At 51.4% G+C, this 25,418-nt stretch overlaps 2 protein-coding genes across 16 annotated transcripts in view; one reads left to right on the top strand and one right to left on the bottom strand.

The window, feature by feature from the left end:
• Nucleotides 1-7,839, top strand: part of KCNJ9 (potassium inwardly rectifying channel subfamily J member 9) — a 26,477-nt gene extending 18,638 nt beyond the window's left edge. For 10 of the 14 annotated variants that reach the window (XM_081026345.1, XM_081026346.1, XM_081026347.1 and 7 more), the window contains one exon: nucleotides 1,610-7,839. In XM_081026345.1, the coding sequence (XP_080882471.1) occupies nucleotides 1,610-1,944 (335 nt within the window). In that variant the 3' untranslated portion in view covers nucleotides 1,945-7,839. The remainder of the gene's footprint in view (nucleotides 1-1,609) is intronic. The other 4 variants (XM_081026340.1, XM_081026339.1, XM_081026338.1 and 1 more) reach the window with 2 other exon arrangements.
• On the bottom strand, nucleotides 7,837-15,091 carry IGSF8 (immunoglobulin superfamily member 8). 2 transcript variants are annotated; one of them, XM_081026329.1, is made up of 7 exons: nucleotides 14,818-15,091; nucleotides 11,232-11,609; nucleotides 10,108-10,569; nucleotides 9,365-9,772; nucleotides 8,739-9,152; nucleotides 8,272-8,409; nucleotides 7,837-8,096 (listed from the first exon to the last, which is right to left on the bottom strand). In XM_081026329.1, exons 1-6 carry the CDS (start codon nucleotides 14,873-14,875, stop codon nucleotides 8,294-8,296), a joined length of 1,836 nt encoding a protein of 611 aa, XP_080882455.1. In that variant the 5' UTR covers nucleotides 14,876-15,091; the 3' UTR covers nucleotides 7,837-8,096; nucleotides 8,272-8,293. The 2 variants fall into 2 exon arrangements, with proteins under 2 accessions (XP_080882455.1, XP_080882454.1); XM_081026328.1 differs by lacking the exon at nucleotides 8,272-8,409 and having other exon boundaries at nucleotides 14,818-15,072.
• Between the last annotated feature and the right edge of the window lie 10,327 nt (nucleotides 15,092-25,418).

Consider the following 25,418-nt stretch of genomic DNA (forward strand, 5'->3'; position numbering starts at 1 on the left):
ACCCTCTGCCTCAGTGTTCCCCATTCCGTCTTCATCATCCCCTCCCTCCCCCCTCCCCCCCCACACCGTCTCCCCCTAGCTCTTTGCCTCCTCCATTCACCCTATCCTTTCCTCTCTATCCCTCCAGCTCACACCATTTTGCCAGTACAGGAGGCAGCCCCTCCCCTTACAGAGAATTTCCTACCCAGCCCACTTCTCCCTTTGTAACCCCAGACCCTCCCTCTCTTCCTTTCAACTCCTCTCTCCCCATTGTCCCTTTTGCCTCTTCTTCCCCTTCCCCACTGGATACTTCCTATTCCAGACTTCATCAAAGGAATTAAGGATACCAGTGACCCTAAAACGTCTTAGGTTGGGGATTGCAATGGTGGGAGCTGGTCTCTGGTTAGCTGATGTTCAATCTTCTGTTCCCCCTTGTTCTGAGGTGGACATAGGCTGAGGTAGATAGGGGAGACCCTAGGGTAGGAGGAAAATCACTTGCCCTGTGATAGGTGGGCACACCTGTGGGGTGTGCCCACCTATTAAGGAGGACAGGACACAGGCTCAGGGCAAGGAGGGTGCGATGAAGGTAGAGATGGGAGCTTGTCTGAGACAAAACTGGAAAGGATGGTAATATTTTGGGTGAGAGAGTCAGGATCCAAAATCCTTTTGAAAAGCAAATATAATGAGCCAAAATCCAACAAGATGACATTTAAAAGGAATAAATATAAATGTCTACATTTAGGCTTAAAAAAACAAATCACTTATGTAAGCACAGCATGGAAGAGCTCTGGTGAAAAAGAACTGGGGGTTTTAGTTGGCCACAGGCTTAATGTCATAGCAATGTGATACAGCTTCCAAAATGTTTATGTAATGTAATCTTGGACCCTATTAGCTAAAGCATCATGGCCAGAAAAAACGTGGTGAGCGCTCTCTCATGCAAGGATCAGGCCACGATTGGAGTATTTAAAACAAAGTGCTTAAAGGATCCTTCTTGGCCATTCTGGTTTACAGTCAAGAAAGTAAAATTTTGGGAAGCCACTTCACATGAGGAATGGTGGAGGGTGAGAGGGGTGCTCACCATGAAGAAGAGAAGACATGATAGAACCTGAGACTCCTGTTTTTAGATACTTAAAGAGGTGTTATATGTCAGGGGATTGAAACCAGGGAGTAAAATCCTGGGAGGCAGATTTTAGCTCTATATAAAGAACAACCCAACTATTAGAGCCATCATGCAAAGGAGTAGGAGACTTGTGAGGTGGTGAGCTCTCAATTCTGGGAGGTAATCAGGTACAAGCCAGTTGCCCACAATTGGGAATGCTCCAGTGGGAGCCCTATATGTAGAGGGAAGTTGCACTTGATCCCCAAGGTAAATTTCAAGGTTAAGCTCTGACTGGCATCTATAGTGGAGAGGAGAGAGTGGGTTGGAGATGAAGAGGAGCTGGGCATTGGAAATGAGGTGAGCTGAGCAAGTACAGAAGTTGGGAGGGGGAGAAAGTAGGCTGGACGGAAGAGGTTGGGCCCCTTGGGGAAGGATATAGGGAAGGGTCCTGGGAATAGGGCTGTGGAGTGAGAGGCAGGAGAGGGAAGCCTGGGGCTGGGATTCCCCCTTACCCATACCCCTCCCCCCCAGGAATGACGTGCCAAGCTCGGAGCTCCTACTTGGTGGATGAGGTGCTGTGGGGCCACCGCTTCACATCAGTGCTAACCCTGGAGGACGGTTTCTACGAGGTGGATTATGCCAGCTTCCACCAGACCTTTGAGGTGCCCACGCCCTCGTGCAGCGCCCGGGAGCTGGCTGAGGCAGCTGCCCGTCTTGAAGCCCATCTCTACTGGTCCATCCCCAGCCGGCTGGATGAGAAGGTGGAGGAAGAGAAGGGAGTGGGGGAAGAGGTACGGGGAGGGGCTGGGGCTGACAAGGGACAGAATGGCTGTTTGCCACCCCCAGAGAGTGAGTCCAAGGTGTGACCAGATTCCTCCACTGTGACAGGGCCAGACACAGGTACCTGGGGAGCTGGATATTGGAGGTGGAGAAGGAGACAGGCGAGGTCCCTGGGAATACACTACGTTTGGAGAAGCCCCTCAGAATCTTGAGTCCAGGATCCAATGTAGAAGGGACGGATCCTGATTCAGGAGAGTGGGGAATGGGTGAACTTACTAGCCTGTCTGTGTTTGACCATCACATCTGTTCATGGGTGGATGGATGGACAGAAGAATGGATTTATATGGGTTGGATGGAAAGGTGGAAGCAGATAGAGACAGCTGGTGCATAGGTAAACGGACCAACAGACAGGTGATACACTCAGGGCTGCTGCTAACCCATAAAGCACCTTTGTGCAAATTGTAAAAGGCATCCTTTTTCTCCAGACTGATGCCACTGCCAACCAGCATGAGTGGCTTTGGGAGCAGAGTAGGGGCTGGATTTTAGTTCCCACACACCTCCTCAGCCAGCCTCCCTGTGTATGGCACACCTGTCTCATTGGACACAGTAGCCCCAGCTGACGCAGAGGAGAGAAAGCTGGATGGAGGTGGGCAGAGATAAGGATAAGGAGGGTGCCCTCCCAACCCCACCCTCACCACTGTGACAGGCTGAGTGGGAGGAGGCAAGACTATAGAGATGGATCAGCAGGGTGTGAATTACCTTGTCTTCTGGGCAGAGAAACAGGAAATAGGAGCTGCCAGAGTTGGGTCCATGGAAATAGAGAGCTCTTTTCTAACAGTGGAATGAGATTTCATAGGTACCTCTGTAGATGTACAAAGGGAGAGAAAGGTTCTGAGGAGGAAGAGGGCCAGGGAGAGATGGAGAGAGTGAATTCACTAGTTCTGAGACATAGGGGCCCTTGGGAAAGCAGAATTAGTCTTAGCGCATAGTGAGAGGAAGTCATTCAAATCATTCATTGGGTGCCCATTGGGTACAGAACACTGAACCAGGCACCTGGGGGGTGAACAATCCAAGACTCTGGTCCTGCTCCCCGCATAAGAATGCAGGATATAGCGAGGCCAAAAAGGAATACCAATGGGGGGGGCGGGGTTCATACCACTATAGTCTTGCTGGAGGCTGGGTTGGAGATACAGGAAGCAGGCTCCATACAATGCGCAATCCGCCATCCGCTTCTCTGCCAACCAACCTACCCCACTTGCTAGCTGCAATCCGCCGTCTGCTTCTCTGCCAACCAACCCACCATCCGCAATCCATGCTTGCTAGCATAGCCATGGCAGTTATATTAGTGGCCAATGGTTAACTGGCTACAGCTGATGGCCAACTAGTTACAGCTGATGGCCATCTACTACCCGAGCCAGCACCTTTCCATGTGAGGCTGAGAGCCTGGAAACTGCTCTCTGGGACTCTGTCCCCACACTCTACCCCTCCAGGGTCTTGCTCACAACCCACGCAACAAGCATCTTCCGCGAGGGGTCCTGTGTCAGGAATCCAGCTCATGAGAAAAAAATTGAATCCAGTTCAAGTAATGTCCCAGGGGTTGTCCCTCAATGTCCACCTATTTCCTGGGCACAGCCATGGTTCTCAGGGTACCGTGCTGGAACAATAGTGGCTCACAGCCAAGGTGCTTACATATTCTTGACGGTGGATGTTGAGACATAGGAAGCAAACATCTGCGTGTACCCCAACAAGGGGTCTTCCTGCACCACAGTCTCGCTGGTGATGGGGCGAGACAAAGGAAGCAAACATCCGCCAGTTCCACTACATGGTGGTAGGTTCCCAAGCAAACAGCCAAGCGGTCCATCAAATCAGGGATGGAAGGCAATTCCCCATAGTCCACAGTCATTCGCCAGGGCTGTGCGTTGGCCTCACAATGTGTGCCCTCTCCACAGGGTGAGGGCTCCAAGTCCTCCACAACCTGGGGGTGAGGGATGACCTTGATGTCACCCGCATCTTCCACTGAGGACTCAGCAAGCGTTTTCTCCTGGGACTATTAAGTCCCGCATCTGGATCACCCCAGCAAGCACTTTCCAGCCCACACAACTGCAACGACCTTCACTTTCTCTAGCCTATGCTCGTTGGAGAACCATCCATGTCTTCCCACCCTTCCATGGGGATCCAGCTCTTCGGCAGCTGCACAGCTTTTCCTATACCGGTTGGAGAGCCATCCACATTCCTCCCATCCCTCCTCGGGGGTCCAACTCCTGAGAACAGTGGCTACCGGGTACCACACACAGTGTGGGGCCCACCTACCCTCCTGCTCAGAGTCAGACACAATTCCTACCTGGTGAGAATCCTGCTCACCTCTCCAGGCGTCTGATTAGGTGGAGGCCTCGATGTAAGATGTCCGCAACCCTCGGAGCCTATTGCAGCAGCAGACTACCAAAAGGAAGGCAACACTTTCTATGGCCAAGAGGATGGTGTGCCACCTGGAGACTCGAGTCTCCCAGGCAGAACTCGCCTTCCATTCCTGGCGCAGCTCCTCACAGGTCTCCCGAAACTGAGCTTTCACACGTATGAACTGCTCCATTACCTCTTTGGGGATTCTGGCCGGTGCTGTACCCTGCTTGCTGTGCCATGTGTCATGCAGGGACTCTGGTCCCGCTGCCCACACAAGAACGCAGGATATGGTGAAGCTAAAAAGGAACACCAATGGAACCATAGATAGGGGAGTCATACCAATATATTCTCGCTGGTGGCTGGGCTGGAGACACAGGAAGCAGGTGCCACAATCTGCACAATCTGCCGTCCGCTTCTCTGCCAACCAACCCACCAACCACAATCCGCGCTTGCTAGCATAGCCACGGCAGTTATATTAGTGGCCAATGGTTAACAGGCTACAGCTGATGGGCAACTAGTTACAGCTGATGGCCATCCACTAACTGAGCCAGCACCTTTCCACGTGAGGCCGAGTCTGGAAACTGCTCTTTGGGACTCTGTCTCCACAGACCCGTTTCCTATCTTGGAATACAGTGCACATGGGAGAAACAGAGAAATATGCCCATGGCAACTGTTTCAAATTAAGAACCTGAGCAGTCTCTCCAAGCAGGGGTAGGAGGGTTTGGTAATCAGAAAGCTAGGGATTGAGCAAGGCACAGAGAAGGAGCTAAGCCTGCAGCTATAACATCAGAGTCACCTGGAAGGCTTGTGGAAACACTGCTGTCCCACTCCCAGATCTTCTGACTCAATAGGTCTGGGATGGAGACCAAATATTTGCATTTCTAATAAGTTCCCAAGGTCATGCTGATGCTGCTGGAATGGGACTACAGTTTGAGAACCACTGCCATAAGCAAAGACCTGGGAGTTGTATCAGGAGATGGGGCATACAAGCTGAAGAGTAGCTGAGGAGAAGATGAGGATCCTTGGGGTGGAGACTGAAATAGAAAGGGTAGAGTCTATTGTGTAGGTAAAGGGTACCCTGAAACCCAGGCTGACAAATTTAACGCTGGGCCCACGGACTCATCTGTCAATAGAAATAGGGTAGTGACAACTAGAGATGGTGTTTGGGGAAGCTAAGTAGGCAAGATTGATAGGAGGAGGCAGTAAGCAGACCTTGAGGGGATTCCTGCAGAGGTGGTGGGGAGTTGGAGCAGGAAGTGGCAAAGGGGGGGAATCCCTTATAGGTTCTTACTTTCACAGGAGCATCTTTGCTGCAAGCATTTTGGCTGCAAACATTTTCACCACATACCTAATTGGTTATAAGGTAATTTTACTACAAAAAAGAACGCAACAAATTAAAGACTTTATTGTGAAATACAGAGTATTTGAATACATTTAAAAGTGTGTAGATTCATGGCAATACTGCATAAATAACTTATTTTATTTTGTGTTTGTACCTAAGCACTTGTCTTATTTCTGTGGGAAATGTGGGTTCAACTCTGCACTTTCAAAGAGGGCCCTTGGCCTCTCTCCTCCCAATGTAGTGTGTTTCAAAATAAGAAACCAACTGTTGGGGCATATCATCGTCATCTGGAAGAAATGCTAACTATTTTAAGACCAGCACCATCATGTCTATTCATCACTGTGTAGACCATTACAAGAACTACCTAAGATTTATATAATGTGAAAATGAGAGTAACTGTGAGAATTTCATCAGTGGAAAAATGAAACCAAAATTACAACTACCTTAAATATATTAAGTCCACTAAAGGTGGTTGATTTGTCAATGGACAAATTCAACCAACCAAACACACACACACACACACAAAACCTGTCAACCATTTATTTTTCTCTCTCTCACAGCAAAAATGGCCAGTTAGTTATGTGGTGAAAATGTTTGGGGCAAAAATTCTTGCAGCAAAGATGTCTGCAGGAAAGACGCTATAGTGAACATACTGGACATGCCCTTGTAGGACTTTGGAGGCAGGGTTAAATGTGGGAGAGAATGTGAGAGAGAAGGTGTCTAACATCTGTCTAGGTCTGTGGCCTGCTGTCTGTCCAGCTAGGACAGGGGCCCCTTCATACGCTATTCCCATCCCCTGACCACCCCTTTTGGTGTCATTTCAGTAACCAGGGGCAGCCCCCCAGGATGGTGAAGGGAAGATCAATGGCAAGCTGAGAAGGGACAGAGGTAGAGGGGACCTGAGGCTGGCCTCGTGGGAGAAAAGTGTGTGCCCAGGCAGGCATGCCCTCGAATACTGGCTACACCCCACTCCTGTCCTTTAATGAAAGTCCTTTTTTTTTTTGCCCTTTGGGGGAAAGCACCCAAGTCTGCTCCATTCCAGGCTGGGAAGCTAAGGTCCTGTGGGACCTGTGCCTCCTGGAAGCAGGAATGGGGGTCTTGGAGAGAGCCCATGCCAGTTTGGGTCCACTCAGAGAGGACGTCTTGACCTCAGGTCACAGGGCCACCTGAGACACCATCAGTCAAAGATGAGGTTCCGGAACACTGGTGTCACCTGTTTCCCCAAGAACAAATGTTGGGATGCAGGATGGAATGTCATGTTGGCTTAATTCAGTGAAAAAGCTGAGTCTAGGCAGGAGGGAGTGGGCTGTCTGTACACACACACACACACACACACACACACACACATTCTCTCTCACACACAGTAGTTAATCCATTGCAATTGAATGGGCAGAGAAACTGAGCCTGGATAGAAGTTACTGAGACCCTGCCATACCTTTCCTCGCTACTTACTCACCACTCAGGGCACTACTGCATACAGTGCAAGGAGTCAGGAGACCTGGATTCTAGTTGTGACACTGTCACTAATTAGCTCTATGACTCTGGGTAAGTCATATCACTTCTCTGGGCCTCACTCTCCCCATCTTTAAAAATAACACTAGCAAACTGATAATGCTCGATAAGTGTATAAATAAATGAATTAAAAGAGGTAAACTGAGTGCGTCTTAAGGTGCAATGCAGTAAGAATTCTAAGATCAGAGAATTCTTACGCAGAGGGGTGAGGCAAGGCCTGGGTGGGGGTGGTGTATGCAAGGGCTCCGTGGGCACACAGGCCTCCCCTGACTTACCCGCCATCCAGGCAGCTGTGTTCTGGGGCTTCTATTCTGCTGCTGTCAGACAGAATAATGAAGATCAGGGAGAAAAAGACTGAGGCCCCAGGGCTGGTGGGAGGAGTCATGTCCAAGACAAGCTGGACCAGCGGAATGAGAGGGCAGAGTAGTACAGGGAACTCAGAAAGGGCACTGCTGGAAGCCTGTGCCCTGTAACCTGGGAGAACCTGGGAGTGAGGACCCCCCCTTCCTGTGCTCCCCTCTCCAAGTAGAAGTCCAAATAAGAAATGGCTCAACACTGACAGTTCAGGCAGCAGATGGAATCCAGGTGTCCCTTCCTGGGGTGGGTGGCACGGCCCACAGAGGCCAGATGGTGTTTGTGGTGGAAAGAGGCTTGGGTCATCCAGAATAGTGCCACAACCCCCAGCTTCTTACAGCCTCATGGTAGGGAAGACACAGCCAGCCCTGGATTTTATAAAACAAGTTTATTCACATTTTAGAAAAACTAATGGTAGGACAGGGAAAGCCTCCCTTCAGGCTGGGTATGAGATCAAGAACAGAAGGCCGGAGGGAGGAGTCAGGAACAGAGTAGGGAATGGAGGCCAGGCCCCCCACTCTGGGTGGGAGTAGGTCAAATAAATTAAAGGAAGGTAGTACAGAGGGACAGGGTATCCAGGCAACCGGAGGTGGGCTTGGAGCTGGGCTGAACGACAGTCAAGACCTGCACGAACTGGAGAGAGAGCATGGAGTGAGCTAAGAGCCCTGAGTGGGGGCTCCGTCACAGCTCTCACTCACCTACAAGGTCCTGCAGAACCGAGAACTGGCTCCTCCTCCAGGTGGGGCTGGGGAACAAGCAGCTCATCTCAGAGCTTGGGAAGGCAAGGCCGGGAGTTCTTTTCCCTCACCTGGTGGGGTGTGTGTGAGGAATCACTGTTTTCTCAGTCTCTTCATGAAGCAGCAGGTGATGGTACCAAGGACAGTGGCGCCGGTGACTAGAGCAACCCCTGCACCCACCAGCAGGGGCACGAACAGGGTGTCCAGGGCTAGGTGAGAGAGGGTACCTTTCACCCACTCTCCCACTGGAGTGCCAGCACCTTCTCTATCAAGTTGCCTGCACCCACCTCCTCTCCATTCACAGACAGCTCTATCAGCCCACTCCCTGCCCTCTCTGCATTCAAGTCAAAAATCTACCAAGAACCCTGGTGCAGATGGGCAATAGGGGGCTGAAAGCTGGATTTTCAAGACTCTTTGTGTGAAGTGATGCAGAGAGAAAGAGGGGACACTAGCAAGAGGATCAGATGGACAGAGAAGAATAAGAGTATGGGGCTGGAGGAAGGCGGTAAGTGAAGAGGGGAGGATAGGAGTCACTCACCATGCGTGTATGGGTAGACTGTGACAGGCCCTGAGCGGGCACTGCCTGCCTGGTACCAGCTATAGTCGGCATGCTGCACCCAGGCGCTGGGGGCACAGTGGTACACGCCTTCATCTTCAGGCCCCAAGCTGTGTAGTCTCAGCCGGTGGCTTCGGGGCCCCACAAGCTCCACGCTGATAGGGCTTCCTCCAGGCCGGACCCCCAGCTCTGCCACACCATCCTGGCCCATGCCACCCACCAGCTGGGCAGAGGCCGAGCTCAGCTCCCCATCCTCAGGTCGCTCCACCCACCAGCTTGTGGCTAGCCGCAGCCCTGGGGGCCCACCCCGCACAGAGATGTTGCAGAGCAGGGAGGCGGTCTCCCCGCGGTACACTGTGCCTCCTGCCAGCCACGCCACAGCCTCCAGCACCACACCTGCACAACAAAGGCCATGGTATCATAGGATGCAAGGTTGAGGGAGCATGGGATCAGGACCGCTGTCCAAGCAACACCCCAGGAAACTCAAGGTGTTCCCACAATCTTAGAAGAAGAGTGTGAGACTGAGGTATGGAGGCAGCTGATGGAGAGGGAGAGAGGCATAGAAACAGAAGGAAAAGGGTTCTACAAATCCAACCCACTCCTCTCACCTTCCTCCCGCACGTGCACTGGGAGGGGCCGGGAACGGGCACTGGCTGCTTCACGAAGTCGGGCCCCAGACCCTCGGATGTAGGCCTTGGCAAGGCAGCGGTAGGTGCCTGCATCACTAGGCCGGGCAGCCTCCAGCCGTAGCCGATAGGTTCTGGATGCCACCTTCTCCATGGCAATGTGCCTGCCCTCATAGCCGGGACCTAGGCTGCCCACACCCTCTGTGTCCAACTGGGCTACCAGGTGGCCAGGCCCAGGTGCCCCTGCAGGTGCCATCTCCCAGCCCACAGAGTATGCAGCATGACGGCCTGGTGGGGGTAGTGCCCCTGACACATTGCATAGCAGTTCCAAGGGCTCCCCTGGGCCAATCCGACGTTCACCAGGCCCCACTGCCACTGCCAGCTGGCTGGCTGAAACAAAGGAGGGGGGAAAGGATATCACAGAGGCAGGAGGGGTACCTGACTCCCCAGCTGTAGTTTGCTTCACAGCAGCAACTTTGAGGCCACCCATCTGATTTTTGTGTGGTATGACCATCTCCTATACCCAGGGGCCCAACATTCCCCTCAGCCATTGCCCTCCTACCTCCATACCCAACTCTGAGCAGAGAAAACTGTCATGGGTGCTATAGAGGGAAGTGATGCTAATAGGACTGCTCACTTAAGGGAAGGTGGGCTCCCTGGTTTATGACCATCTGGTACCCCCAAGTACCCACTGAGATACCACGGCTCCCAGCTCCTGTACTCACACAGTGTCTGCACATCCACATGGGCCAGGACAGCTCTCTTCTCCGCAATCTGGGCCCAACTGCCATCAGGATCCTGAATCCACTCAGTGGCAGTACAGTGGTAGGTGCCAGCATCCTCTGCCTGGGCGCCCCCCACCACCATGCGGTACCGCTCAGCCCCCTCCTTGCCCAGCCGCAGCTCCCCTACAGCCAGCCGCTCAGCATAGGGAGCACCGGCCTCCACAGCCAGGTCAGGCCGAAGTCCCACCACTTCCTGCAGAGTCCCTCGCACCACCGGTGCATCGGGCATGGCTCGTCCAAAGGACACCGCCAGGTGTGTGTGCTTCTGTGTGCTTGACCGTGCCAGGCAGCCCAGTGCCAGCTCCTGCCCCTCGTGCACTGTTAGGCGAGGGGGAGAAGTCGGGGCCTGGCGGCCTCGGGGCCCTGGGGAGGTAGCAGACACCTGTAGCCCATCTGGAAGAACTGGAGAGAACAGCTGTAGTGAGGGAGGGAGGGGAGCTACTGTTTCCTACGTACAACCTATTTCCCTAAATAGACTGTGAGCTCCTACAGGGTGAATATTTTATGGTGTATTATTTCTTCTGTAACCCAGTGGTGCCAAGGACAGTGCTGGGTACATAACAGGTGTTCAATAAATACTTGTTGAATTTCATAGAACCAGCCCATCACCTTCATCCTTATGTTTAGGACTCACCTGTTTGAAATACTTAAAAAGTGGTTCTGTCTTCCTTCTCAGAAGACAAATAAGAGAGCAAGAATGTCACATGGTGTCACTCCTCCTACCATACCTCTGCTTTTTCCCCACAGCCCCCAAATCTGGATCCTGGAATCTCCAGGAACAGAGTCGATTCACCCTATCAGGGAATGGAGAAGGTACCAGACAGCTTAAGGACACTTCTGCTCTCCCGGGAGGTAGCTTCATAGAATAAGAAGAGCAGTGAACTAGAATGGTTTAGAGACCCAGACCAGTCACTAACTTGTTGGGTGACTGTGCAAGTCTTAACCTCTTTGGGCCTCAGATTCCTCAGCAGCAAAATCTGAAGGGTGGTTATAGGTCCCTCCTGGCCCTGACTTTCTGCCCTTTTTGTGGGGGGGTGGCCCTGCCCTTTCCTAGGGCCCAGTACCTCTCAGTTCCACCTTGCCGCTGTAGCTGCCCAGGTAGTGGGCATCAGTGGACGGTGTGTAGCACTCATAAACGCCAGCATCCTGGGCCTGCAGGCGGGTAATCTTAAGCACCACAGCATCACCCTGCAGACGTTGCACCTGTACCTCACCAGCTGCCACGCGGGGCCCAAAGATAGCATAGGAGAAGTGGCTATCCCTGGTACTGACAATGCCCAGTGCAGCCTCTGGGGCCTCGGGCCTGTACAGGAACCACTCAAAGTCCTGCTGGTCAAGTCCCTCATAGCCAGTGACATTGCAGGAGATGGAGATGGCTGTGCCAGCCACACGGTACAGTGGCCCCTCGGGGACCAGCACCTCTCGAGCACAGCACCGGACTCCTGTAGGGAAAGAGAGGAGAAGCTGGGGATCCTTGGTCCCCATTGCATACCCCCACTACCAGCACCATTATTGACCCCTGCCCCTGAAAGGAAAGGAAATCTGGAGAAAGTTGGTATGCAGCTTGGGCAGAGTTCTGAGAATAGGGTAAGGATGCTGGCAAGTAAGACACCTAGGTCTCAAAGAGCTGGTACAGGGCCAGGTTTACCTCAGAACCCAGAAATATGCCATTTCTGACAGGCCAGAAACAGAAAGAACATCTTTTTCCTGTTGTAACCATTTTCTGATTCCAGCTGTACCTTGATTCCCTCCTCCCAGCTTCCAGTCTCATGTCTGTGGTTCCCATTCTGGCCTGGTCAATGGAGCCTTCTAGCTAAGGGATTCTGAGACCACATATTCCCCTCCTTTGTTTGAGAGGAGCTGGCAAAATCTTGCTCAGAAGGGATGGTTGGCTTAGCTGTGTCACCTGGGCCAGGGGACTCCAGACAATGGAGCCAGTGGCCCAAGCTGGACAGGGCACAGACAATGTCATTTCTCACCACACAATGCCCTCCTCCCTCCAGCTGTGCCATGAGCTCACTGCTTCTCCTATCCCACAGGATTGCTGAGGCAGCTGAGGCTTATTGGGCAAGAACCAGGCTCTGCTCTGGCCTCTGGGGGCAGATGATCCCTTCCCCTGCCCCCTCAGTGCCTGCCAATCTTCCAGGCTAGCCCAGCTGATGCCCAATGCCCCCCCCCCCACACCCTCAACAAAAGCTTTTATTTACATATGGTTCCTTTTCTGTAGGGAAGCACAAAATCCCCAGCTGCCCCTTCTCTTCTTTTTCTCCTCCAGGCCCCACCCTGCCCCAGCAGATGCTCTGGCAGTTTGGAGGGCTCAGCTTCTCTCCTTCCATCCTATCCCCACTAGATAATATCACAGAACCCCAGAATGTAACGAGGGCTGGGACAGAGCCCTGCCTCCATTTTACAGATGAGAAAGGTAAGGCAAGAGAAGTACACTGTCTTGGCCAAGATCCTACTGTCCTTAGATGGTTCCACACATCCCTGCGGAGGAACAAAGCCAGAGAGGACGAAAGGGAGTGCCAAGGCGAGTGAGACCTGAGGAGATGATTTCACCAAACAGAATGTCACTCCCAGGGGCACCCCGACAGCCTGTCCCCAGGGGCTAGAAGAAAACACCGAGTTTGTGCTCAATTGCTGTCCTCCAGAAGTGCTCCCTCCTCTTGATTCTCCCACCTGAGCCCAGCTCCTTGCGCTTCCTCCTGTGGCTGAGTCATGAGGAGAACTGTGGTCACTTGGTTAGAGCACAGGCTGGGAGTCTGTCCCATTCCTATCCCCAGCTATGTGGCCTAGATCCATCCCTTCCTTTCCCTAGCCTCAGTTTCCATACTGAGGAGAGCTAAGAGCTTCCTTCAGATAGTGAGTGAGTGTGACTCAGGAGGGCCCTGCCTGAGAGCACTTCATAATCATGGCGCTGGCAAAGATGGCTGAGCTGACACCTTGCTCCAGGGCCTCCACCTTCCCCAACCATCAGGCTGACTCCCCTCTGAAGGGTCCCCTCCCACCTTCCTGGCTCCACAACTGCTGATGCTTGGAGATCTCATGGGAAAGTCACCCCCACTGCCTTAGGAATCCAGCTGCCTGGCAGTTTTCTCTCCAGCCAGGTCCCCTCCTCTGTGTTAGCAGAGAGGGAAGGGAGAACAGAGAGATTTGCTTTGTAGTCAGACAGACATGGGTTCAAATCCTAACCCCAACACTCACGAGATACATTCTCTGGGCAAGTTACACCATTTTCCTCATCTTTGAAATAAATATAAGTGTCCCCCGATTTCGGCAGGCTCTTCCATCTCTATGCATCACACTTACCCATCTCCTGTGGGCTTCTCTCTGCTCCACACTGCCCAGTGGGGAAAACAGGCCAAATGCTAGGCAACTGGTCCCTCTGACATCCTTCTGCCTCCCGCCCAGGGCCCCAAGGAGAGGACTCATTCTAGTCCCACAGGGCCTAGGGACCTGTTCAGCAGAGGGAGACTCTGCTGGTGCCGCTGTAGAACTCTGGTCTAGAAAAGGGGGCTGGGGCTACATCAGCCTAAGCCTAGACTATAGCAGCTACAAATCCTGGCAGCCAGGCTACCCCCACCTTCACCCTCGTCCCCCATGCCATGCTCTTATTTTAAGGGCTTCAGTCTCCTGTTCATCTGTACACACAGTCTCCTTGTCTTGATGCCACACTTCTCCCCCAGACCATCTCCTATAGGGAGCCCTCCAGTTTATGCCAAAATCAGTCCCATAGTCACTACCCTCATGTATCCATGCAACAGTGGCCCGGGACACCCCACCATGAACACCCACCATGACAGAAACAGGGCGTTTGGAAATCCCAGCTCAATCTCCATGGAGCCTGGTTTCTCCCCAGGCAGGGAAGCTTGGACTAAGGTAGTAAAGCTACCGTGTTTCCCCGAAAATAAGACTGGGTCTTATATTAAATTTTTTTTTTGTCTTATATTAATTTTTGCTCCAAAAGACGCATTAGGGCTTATGTTCAGAGATGTCATCCTGAAAAATCATGCTAGGGCTAATTTTGCGGTTAGGTCTTATTTTCGGGAAAATAGGGTACAGAGCCAAGTGCCATCTGAGAAAGGGCAGGTGGGGCAAAGAGGGACCCAGCCCAGGTCAGAGATGGGGGGTGAGAGAGAGAACAGCGCCCAACCTCAGATGATGAGGTGTGTGTGTGTGTGTGTGGGGTGCAATCAGGGGAGACTTACTTCAAAGATCATCAGCAGAACCGGCAACCGGGCCTCCAGCCAACTGCGGCAATTATGAAGGCCCGCAGGCACTGCCCACGCAGGGCGGGCACCCCAGGCTGGGCCTCAAGCTGAGTGTGAGGCAGAGAGGAGTCGCAGCATTTGGGCGCAGCGACCTTAAGATGTAGGTGTGCTTGATGAGAAATGGGGTCTGGCCCTCCCGGAGGCCTGGCAGTCGCTGGGGCAGCACCTCGATGGGTGCTCACTGTGCCCCAGCCTAGGGCCTACAGCTGAAGAGACTTCACCTCCCCCCCACCCCGACTGGCTGGATGATCTGGAGGTGCCGCTGACAGAGAAGGGGGTGCGAAGGGCTCCGAAATGCTAGGGAAGATGGCCCGGCTAAGCGCCTGGTGGCAGGCACCTGCCGGGCAGGGCTGAAGGCTAGGGCAGAGGCCGGGCTTACCTAGCATTAGCAGCAGCAGCAGCAGCGGCGGCGGCGGCGTGGGACCGAGGGCACCCATCCTGCGCGGCCGACTCTCGGGAGGTTCCGGGGGGCGGCGCGGGCTCTGGGCTGCCAGATGCTCGGGGGGTGCATGCCCGGGTGGAGGGCGCAAAGCAGAGCCGCGAGTCGTGGGTTCTTCCAGCAGAGCTGAGCCCAGCCGAAGCAGCGGAGTCCTATCTCTCCTCCTCCCACTGATTTCCCTCCCTCCTCAGCGACTCAGGAAATCATTCCCGCCCCGCCCTGCCCAGGCTCCGCCCCTGCCCCGGCCTCAGGCTGCCAGGCCCGCCCGGGTTCCGTCCCAGTCCCCAACCCCGCCTCCACCCCTCCCGACCCTGGCCCCGCCTAAGTTCCGGGTGCTGGACCTCGGTCCGCCCCCCTTCCCGGCTCCGCAGACTTTGGTCCCAGCCCTGACCCCACTCCTGTTTCTGGCTCCCCCAGGGGTCCTGGGCCCCGGCATCTGCCCCGCCCATCTCGATCCTGGTCCTGCTCTCCTGGCCTCAGCCCTGTTCTGGACTCCGCTCTGAACCCGGTCCTAGACTTGGGCTCCGGCTCCGCCCCCTGCCCAACCCAAGTAGGGTGGCAACACCTGGGCCCAGCCAAATCCCCACCCCTCGCGTAACGGAGTGAATCCCAATCCCACACCTGCCAGCCTTTCTATGAGACTTGGGTGCAGGGGCTCTAGGGTCAGTGAGGTGACTGTGGCCATACATTTAGAATTCAATTATTTGCTCTGGGCCGCTAGGCCTCGCTGCAAACGCCACTGAAGTGCGCATGGGCGGGAACCATGAGTTCCCGTCGCGCAGGATCTGGGCAGAAGGGCGATTCAGAGCCCAGAAGGTCACTGGAGACCTATTTGCCACCCCCTTGGGGCAGAACTAGAGGAAGTGGGTTGGGAGGGTGGGCCGGCTGTGCACCATCGCTTCCTGGTTGGTGATCCTGGTCTAGGTTGCTTAACCTTCTTCTACTCCAGTTTTTTTTGTTGGCAAATTGAGGTGGGATGACATCCACCCTAAAGGGTTTTTGTGAGAGTTAATTGGGATAACATACATAAGGTGCTTGGCACAGGATAACACGGAGTAGGAGCTACCCGTGTGTCCCCGAAAATAAGACCTAGCCAGACAATCAGCTCTAATGCATCTTTTGGAGCAAAAATTAATATTGCACCCCATCTCATATTATATAAGACCCGATATTATATTGCATTGTATTATTATATTTATTATTTATAATTAATATAATATTATATTATATTATAATCTATAATATAATATAATATTATATTAATTATACCTGGTCTTATAGTAAAATAAGATGGGGTCTTATGTTAATTTTTGCTTCAAAAGATGCATTAGAGCTGATTGTCTGGCTAGGTCTTATTTTCGGGGAAACACAGGAGCGTGTTCTTGTTCTGTTTTTAAATTGTTATTTAAACTGCTTGCCAAGAGGTTTAGTTTAGGCTTGAGAGGGTGAGCCTGTGGTGAGTGAAGGAGTCTCTATTTTCAGTGAAGAGAGATGGACTTCACTCTGTACTGGGAAGGGTGAGGCCTGCCCTGAAAGTGTGAGAATGGAAGAGTCCTCTTCTCTTGGGGCTCTGTCTCTTCCCCACGAAGGAAAAGGTGGGGAATGGCGGGGCAAAAAGGGTGGGGCCAGAATGTGGATAAGGGAAGCTAGGTCTGCAAAGCTAAGGGTGTCATAGTGACCCTCGTTGGGAGGTGACCCCAGAACTCATCTAGCATCTTCACCCTCTAACCCCCTACCTGCCCCTACTCTTCCCCCCACCCTCTCACTCATTCCCCACCCCCTTTCGCAGAGGAGGAAACAGACCCTGAGAGGGCAAGTGGCACAGGTCAGACCAGATCTTCTTGGGCTTCCTACTCCTGGTACAGTGCCTGGCTCAGAGGAGGTGTTCAGTTGAAGCCACATTCAGAGATAGACCAGAGAAACTCTGAGGTAGAATGCTGGGGACCCCCAAGCGAAATCAGAGGTCCAGTCCTCCCCGCCAGTACTTCCTGGGGGTCCCAGGAGCAGTGCAGCCGGTGCTGCTTTCTGCCCACTCTGACATATGCACACCCTAATTCCCCTAGATCCATTTCACCTAAATCTATGCACAGGCCAAGTTGAGTGAAAACTGAAAGGCACAAGGAAGTTCTTGAAGGGAAACCACTCCCTTTATTTGGAAGTGGAGTGGCTTTAATGCCTTGCTGGTGCTTGAGAGAGATTGCTGGTCCTCCTCTTCCACATCATAGATGCCATTTATGGGAGGCCTACATGATAAGGCCCTCAGGATAAGTCGACATAAGAAATGTCCAAACCTGTAGAGATTTTTTGAGTTTATTTGAGCCAAACGGATGATAACTGGAAGCAAAATCTCAATGGATAGAGAAAATGCTCCCGAGAATGGCAGTTTTGCAGCTTATTTTTTTATACATTAGAATCAAAGGAGGAGACATAAAGAGGGTTACATGAAATCCACTGGTGGCAGATTAAGGGCATGGGAGAAAGCAAAGCGGGGAAATCGCTGGAATTGGATAAAAAGTAAAACAGAGAGATACTTCTTTTACATTGGTGGGTACAGGATAGTTAATAATTAACATTTACAGCACATAGAGATGGTATGTGGGGAACAAGATAACAGTGATGGGTTCTGTGGTCTAGTGCTCTTGTACAGTGGTTGTACCCTGAGAGGACTAGAAAAGAAGATTACTCTGACATTTCAAAGGTATGTTATCTTAGATGCAGAAAGACAATAGGCAGGCTCACTTAAGTTAAAGATTGACATTTGTCAAGGAAGCTACAAGCCTAGAGTGTGACTACCACCATGACCCACTTTTAATTATGAATTTTTATGTTCAGACCATCCTATGTGGTTACTTTCAGTCTCTGAGTTTGTAGGGGTTCCCATTCTGGCATCCCCCTGAGCTTGTCGGGTTTAGTGTATGGCCCCTTTTTTGTCCTCAGATATTATTTCTAGATATTTCTAGATATTATTGCAGCATATTTTGTCAGGTGATGTCATTTAACAGATGAGAACCCTGAGGTTCAGAGGCATTAACCATTTCGCCTAAGGCCACACAACTTTTAAATGGCCAAGGTATGAGGAACTCAGGCCGATTTGTTCCCAAAGCCCCCAATTTTCCCACATCCCATTGTCTCCCTAACTAAGCCTCTCCACCCTATAAACTCATTCATTCAACAAATACTGATGGGGCCAGACCTGGAGCTGGTCACTGGAGATAAGTGGTAAATCCAGCATGGTCCCCTGATTTCAGGGAGACACACCATAAGTAAGGGCCAACCCCCAGTCTGAATGAGAGGGGACACTTAGGGAGATGGGGGCGGGTTTGTATTGAGGGCAGCGCTGGTGTCTCCAGCGCCGATGAAACCTGGGGAAACCGCAGCTTCTTACCGGTGCTCCTCTCCAGACTGTGAGTTTCAGAGGCCGCCAGCAGGGGGAGCCCATAGCCCAGGCCCGAGTCTCCCTTGGATGCTTATGTAACAGAAAACTGGGGGGAGGAAAGCAAGCCCCAGGCACGAGGCTTGTCACACATACAGGCAGCCATATGTACCCCAGATAACACAGGAACTTCAAACAGAAAGACGTCATACACACCCCCAACAGAGCGATGCACAGACACGCAAACAACAAACACACATGCTGCCAAGGAGGGATATGTGGTATAGACTGGAGAGCACTCCTGTACCCTCTCCATCTGGCCCATTTAAAAAACCACTAGGGCTAAACCAGCACCACGGCTGAGGCTTGTGGTGGGGTGAGCAGAGAAAGGAGGAAGGTAACCTTTCCATGAGCTTTAGGTCAGTCTGAGACATGAGGGAGGCAGGAAGCCTGTATTGCAGAAACATGAGTGAGGGGTGTACAGTGACCATGGGGCCTGTCATCACTGCCATCACCTGCTTCCTGCTTGCCCTCCATGTGCCACCAGGTGTGGGCATACATCAGAGATCAGGTCTGTGTTTCACATGCTTATTTAATAATTTCTCCTCAAGATGACATATGTACAGGCACCAAGGTGGCACTGAGGTGTCCTGAGTATCATTAAAGATAATAAAGACCCATGCTCTGCCCTAAAGCAGTTTATCATGTGGCGGAGATGTCACACCATGAGACATGGTTCTCAGACAGCCACATTCAAAAACAGGCTCATCAATGTAGTTGGACCTGTGCCAGTTTCATAACATGATTTTATTTAATCCTCACCAGAACCTTGTGAGTTCAGTGCTATTATTATCCATGGGAAGAAACTGAGGTATACAAAATTTTAGGAACATGTGCAATATTAATGGATTAGTTACTATCCAAACTTGAATTTGAACCTAGGATTGTCTGAGTGTGGAGGAACCTCTGCTTCTAACCTGTGTTACATGGCTTCTTAAAGGCAGACATGGACCCAGCACGCACAAATACATACCCAGCTATTGACGTAGACAGCATCTTAGAGACAGAGTGACAAATACATCAAAGAAACAAGCACACATACCCACCAGACGTTAGACATAGAAAAGCTGCAAACATACACATAGTATTCAGCTCTCTCTCTTTCAAATGTGTGTAAATCCCAGCTTTGTGGGAGCTAAGGATCTCACACAAGAATGTCCTATGATTTGTGTGTGTTTATAAAGCCTTGACCCATACTGCCATGATGAGCCATATTTCCCCACCCTCCCAAAAGGGAACATTCTCTCTGCTGCCTTGTTGAGAGGCTCAAGCAAAGAAACAAGGAGGAAGTAGAGCAGAAACCTGCCTTCACCCTGACAACCACCTCACACAGTGACGCACTGAAATAGCTGCACGCTCAGGGGCCCAGGTGCATACCGAGGTAAACACATAGACATCATGCAGGCCCAAACGCACTCACAGAACCACAGAGCCAAAAGTACACACACACACACACACACACACACACACACACACACTCCACATGCACAATTCCCACCTTCCTTCCTAGCTAGGCACCTGCACTGTCCTGGTATCTTGTGTGTGTGTGTGTGTGTGTGTGTACTCCCTGAACCCTCCTCTTGCCCTGGCTAAGCACAAGTTCTCAAACCAGAGTGTGGCATAACTGTTAAAGAGGAGCCACAATGCCACTGTTGGTCTTGGCATAACCTGGTCCTGACTTATGAGGAGGCCCTGCCATTTCCATGCCCAGGATTAGTGCCAGCTGCCACCCACTCTAGAATGCCATGGATGGAACCCTCTGAGCTGGAATCCCCTCATCCTCCCTCTACTGACAAGCCCCTTGTTCCTCAGTCCCATAGTGTTAAGTATCTGAGCTCTGCCCCAGATGCAGCCCCCACATCCTTCTCCATTTCCAGTCAGTTAAAGAGGGAGCTGATGGCACAGACATATGTCTGGAGGGTGGCATGAGCTGAGGCAACCCCACTGTGTGATATGTCTTCCCCAACCAGGCAGCCTGGGGTAGGGGAGGGGGATCCATCAAGGGCAGAAGATGGCAGTGATTTGGCTAGACAGAGGTTTTCAGGCTGCATGTTGTCGATGAACCTCAGAGGGCAGGAGGTGGTTAATGCCAGGTGGCTGTCTCTGAATCACTGAAGTTGAGCAAGAGATAAATTTGGAGAACAGGTCATTTACGAGTGTCCAAACTGCAGCCCGCAATCCATTTTTAATTGCCCCGCAGCAAATTCCAAAAATATATTTAGTTTACTTAAATAAACCAGGTGAGGCAATATGTACTTCACCTCGAGTGAGTGGCCCGGCTGTTTGTGTATTTTACAGCATATGGCCCTTGGTGAAAACCGTTCAAAAAAGTTTGGACACCCCTGGTCTATACCCAGGTCTGAGCAAGGTGAGGAGGAAGCACCAGTACTGACTAATATTTACAGAACACCTCTTGTGTACTGGGCTCTGCTCTGAGCACTCTGTACACACCTGCTTACAGTGCTCACAACAACCTACAGGGGAGCACGATTGTTACCTCTTCTGCAGATGGGAGAAGGAGGCCCAGAGACGTGAGTCCACTTACTCAAAGTCATCTGGCTAGCAAACGGTAGCTTTCAGATTCAAACACAAGCTGTTTGACTCCCGAACTTAACTGCTAACATTCTTCCTCTTCCTGCTTTTCTAACCTGCACACACGTATTCATACATGCAGACATGTGAGCACACACACACACACACACACACACACACACATCTGGTGTCTATACAACCTTTTGAAATAACTGTCTTTTTCCACAAATATATCTCAAGCTCCTAGCACATAGTGGGAGTTCAATAAATATTTGTTGAATTAATAAACGCAGTGCTGGAGGCCCAGGAAAAGAGGAATCAGTAAGAGGGTTGTGTGTGTGGTGGTATGAGGGGGAAAAGGAATGATGGGGGATTTCACACACACTCTCACTTCTAACTCTGGGGTCCTAGCTCATCAAAGCACCCTGGGCCAGAAAAGAAAAGTCTGGTTCACAGTGTACCCCTCCAGTCAGAAGAGAGGGCAGGGAAACTTCAGGAGAAATCTAGAGAGAGGGTATGGGAGCACACAGCCATCTCAACTTAGCTCGGGTCTTACTTGTCACCATTCCCTGCTGGATGTCACATGTTTTTCGAAGGCCTCTCTCCAGACAGCCCCTGTGTCCTCTACTGTCTACACCTGGGCTCTCCAGGAACCTGGCTGTCCTGGCTGTAGAGTGGACCATTCCCCCTTTCCCTAGTCCAACTGAAAAAAGGGTGGAATTTTCCCCAAGACTCTATATTGGGAAAGTGAAGAAAAGAAAGCCAGAAATAAAGACTACAAAAACAAAGAAACAGATGGGACGGTGCGGGTGAAGGAGCTTGCTGTGGGAGCGAGTGGGCCCAGAGTCCTGACACTGCCATGACCCTTGCTCCCACAGCACCCTGTCCTCAGCCCTTTGATGGTATTTTCTGCTCTGCATTGTCATTCCAGGGCTTGTTTATATCTGCATCTCCATCTTGGCTGTGAGCATCTCAAAGCCACTGTTGCCTCCTTTGGGCTCTGCCCCCATGCCTAGCACAGTGCCTGCCAAGGGGTAGAAGTTCCACAGACATTTGCCAAGTAATTGAGCAAACAAGTGAGCAATGGGTGAGTGACAGAGAGGGAAACTGGGTCCTTTCTCTCTGGTAGCCAGACCATCTCCGTAGTGGGCACTGTTGCTCCCTCTGGAATTTGTCTCACACTGGTCACTTCCATCGACAGCCGACAGAAAGCTTCCCCTGTGTCAGAGCCTGAACCTTCCATCCTTCAGGAAACAACCTAGGCTATGTTCTGGGAAGGGAACAGTGCTGGAGATCTGATTCAGCTAAAACAGAAACTGCAGTCCCAAGGCCAGGACATTGAAAAGCAAGGACAGAAAACAATAGCTAACATACATGGAACCCCTGAATTCTCAAAACAGCCCTATGAGTTAGAGCTGTTAAGAATACCAAAGCTCAGAGAAGCTAAAACTTTGTCCAATGAGTGAGTGGTAGACTAGGATTTCTTATTCAGGCATTCTGACCTCACAGCACTCTGGACTATGTTGTCATGCTGCCTGTGTACAGGACAAACCATCACCCCAAGAAGGAGTTGGGGCCTGGGGGAATGACAAGTGTGCAGGCCAGGGTGACAGGGAATCCAGGCAAGCAGGTGGGGACCGAGGCTCCAAGCCTTGGTGCTGGGGATGCCAGATCCTGAATTAGATGTCCCTGGGGTTAGGGGATTAGACAGAACAAACCTAAAACTTAGGGGATAAGGCATGTTACCAATCAGGAGTTGAGGCATATGAAATAAAACTTCCATGTTTCCAACTAAGTCAAAAGCTTTGGGGCTAGGATTCCAGAACCAGACAGTACAACCTTGAACAAACCTGGGCTTACCAGCTGTGTAGTCTGCCTCCCCTACATAGGGAAGTCTCCATTTCCCCATGTATAAAATAGAGCTGTTATGAGGACTAAACTAGGTAACACATGGAAAGTGCTAAAATGCTTAGCATAGTGCATCATTGACTCTAGCGCTCTGAGGAGCTAGAGATCTTAGGGACAATCTAGGTCAGTGGTTCTCAACCCTGCCTGCACCCTGAATCATCTGGGTAGCTTTTAAAAGAACTGATGCCTGGGTGAAAACTCAGACCAACTGAAACATGGTCCCTGGGGGGTGAGGCCCAGACATGGGACATTAATATACAGTGGGTGTGGGAACTCCTACCCGGTCCCATGCCCTCACTTTATCAATGAGAGGTAAAGGACTTATTCAAGTTCACACAGCTAGTTAATGGTAGAACGAGTCCTATATGGCAAGCCTCTGCCCTCCCTCTAGTCCAGCCCAAGGTGATTTCGAGTACTCCTTGGCACAGGCTTTGTTCCCACATCTTTGGGATGGGAGAATCGCCTAGGTGGGAGGCAGAGCCTAATCCCACCCAATGTCACTCAGCAGAAATGGAGGTAAAGACGTGGGGGAAGCTTGAGGAAATAAGGAGGAGTCCCTGAGGGCTAGAAGCTGACCTTGGAGAGACCAGGTCAAGGGATGAGGTGGAGGGATTTGGGGACTAAATGGCATGAGATTCTGACACAAGGAGCATGACATGGGAAGGTTGTTGGCCTTGGTTGTAATAGTTTCTCAAGTACCTTGCACTGGCACACAGTAGGTGGTAAACAAATGTTGGGATAAAGTCTGAATGATGCAATGGCATGAAAATGAGCATGCACTATTGACTGAATCTGCTGGGGCACTCACGTTCCCATGGGGCAGCACTGAGAACAACCAGACAGAAGCACAAGAGTGAAAGGATCCTGGACATGCGGAGAAACTGAGGTACAGAGCAGGCCCAGCTCCCCGAAGCCCCAAAGAGAGCTGGTTATGTGAAAGTAAGCTTGTGGCCCTGTGTGCCAGATGTTTGCAGGGCATCTGGAATACCAAAGGAGACAGGCAGACAAATGGAGCTAAATCCTGGGTCAAGAGCAGGAGGTCTGGTAAGGAAAGAAAGAGGTAGGAATGGGGAGGCTGGGGGCCGAGCCAGGCTGCCTCTTGATAGGAGGAACAGGGAGGCGGAGTGCTCTGGGCCAGCGGCTGGGTCAGATCTCAGGCCAAAGCAAACCTGCTTCAGGAGGCTGGGGGGCCACTCCCTCCCTGCCCAGATTGAATCAAAGGCAAGCAGAAACCCTAGAGGGCCCAGCTGTGACCCCTGCCCCCACACTCAGCAAGGCCCATTAACCCCAGCCCCCCCATCACCCCTGATATGTTTTTCCTAGCCCAAACAATCTCTGGAAACAGATTCATCTGGTATTTGCTGATCAAATGCCAGCCAATACATGTCAGGTTCCTCCAGACTTGTCCCCAACCCAGTCCTTCTCCCCCAAAGCTATCCAGACCTTGTCCTCTCTCACAGGGGCTCATTGTAAGAATTCAGGGTATTCTCTGCCCAAACCTTGAGTCCTTCCTTGCTGCTATGCCAAGAGATAAAGGAATCAAACTCATTTCTGTGGGTCATACTAATAAACAAAATAGGAGAATCTGCCCCTGTGGATCTCCTTCTGAACCCATGTTTCCAATGGGTGGTTCTCGCACAGATGAAGGCTTTGGGAACTTCTCCTGTTCACCTGAGCTGAGCCATGAGCTGAGGACGAAGTAGTCTGGAATTTGGGGTTTATCGAGTTGCAAAGGGACCTCAGTAATTTTCTAACTCTGCTCCTCACTATTCAGATGAAGATGGCAAGGCCAGAGTGGGGGTGCTCCTTGTCCAAAGTCACACAGCTGGTTAGTGGCCCTACCAGGACCAGCCTCAGCTGGCCTGACTTACAGACATGCGCCCTTCACATTAGGCCATGGTAGGGGCCACAAGTAGGGCAGATGGGAAAACAGAGGCCCAGAACAGCCATGGGCTATCATGCTCAGGAAAGTGAGTTGACACAAACCCCTGGGCCACACCGTGGATCCTCTCCTTTTTCTTTAGACTTTCACTTGCTTGTCTAGGTGGGACACGAACATGGAGCTATCCAACCCAGAGAGCAGTAAGAGGACAAAAGATTTGGGATGGGAGCAGAGGCAGAGGGGCTGAGGGAAATTTTTCTGGGTGTTCTTTTCTCTCCTCCATTTTCTGAATTCTTTCTACAGTGATTTTAACAATAAAAAATGATAAGAATAATCTGGGGAAAAGATTAAAAGTGACAGAAGCAAGGAGAAACAGAGGAAGAAATTTTTAGAATCCATTTTGAATAGATGGAAAAGAAAGACCAGAAAGAAAACAGAGGAACAGATGTTAAGGGGGATATGGAGATAAAATCCAGCACTGCCCTGTGGTCCAGTGGGGAAACTGAGGAAGCAGCAGGACTTGGATAGTCACTCTATGGCTCTGAACCCAAACTTCCCACTACAAAGTCACTATAATCTTCAGGTAGTGGGAGGAGAGAGGTCTGGAGAGGAAGGAGGAGTAAGAGGCATCTTTTTTGGACATTTTTTGGACGTTTGTCATTTGGAAAGAGAAATTTTCACCCACACCCTCAGAAGGCTCTAGAAGCCTGGCAGTGGTGATAAGACCACAGGCCCTGAAGAATAAAGGAAAGGAGAGTTGGAGAGAACGGAAGGGGGAGAGAAAGG

The sequence above is a fragment of the Rhinolophus hipposideros genome (assembly GCF_964194185.1).
Source record: "Rhinolophus hipposideros genome assembly, chromosome: 19".
Lineage (NCBI taxonomy): Eukaryota > Metazoa > Chordata > Mammalia > Chiroptera > Rhinolophidae > Rhinolophus > Rhinolophus hipposideros.

Coding starts and splice junctions, on each gene's coding strand:
- IGSF8 (XM_081026328.1), bottom strand. CDS start 14,875: ATGGGTGCCCTCGGTCCCACGCCGCCGCCGCCGCTGCTGCTGCTGCTG. Junction 10,570..11,231: donor CGGCAAGGTGGAACTGAGAG/GTACTGGGCCCT, acceptor TGTTCTCTCCAG/TTCTTCCAGATGGGCTACAG. Junction 9,153..9,364: donor AGTGCACGTGCGGGAGGAAG/GTGAGAGGAGTG, acceptor TTTGTTGTGCAG/GTGTGGTGCTGGAGGCTGTG.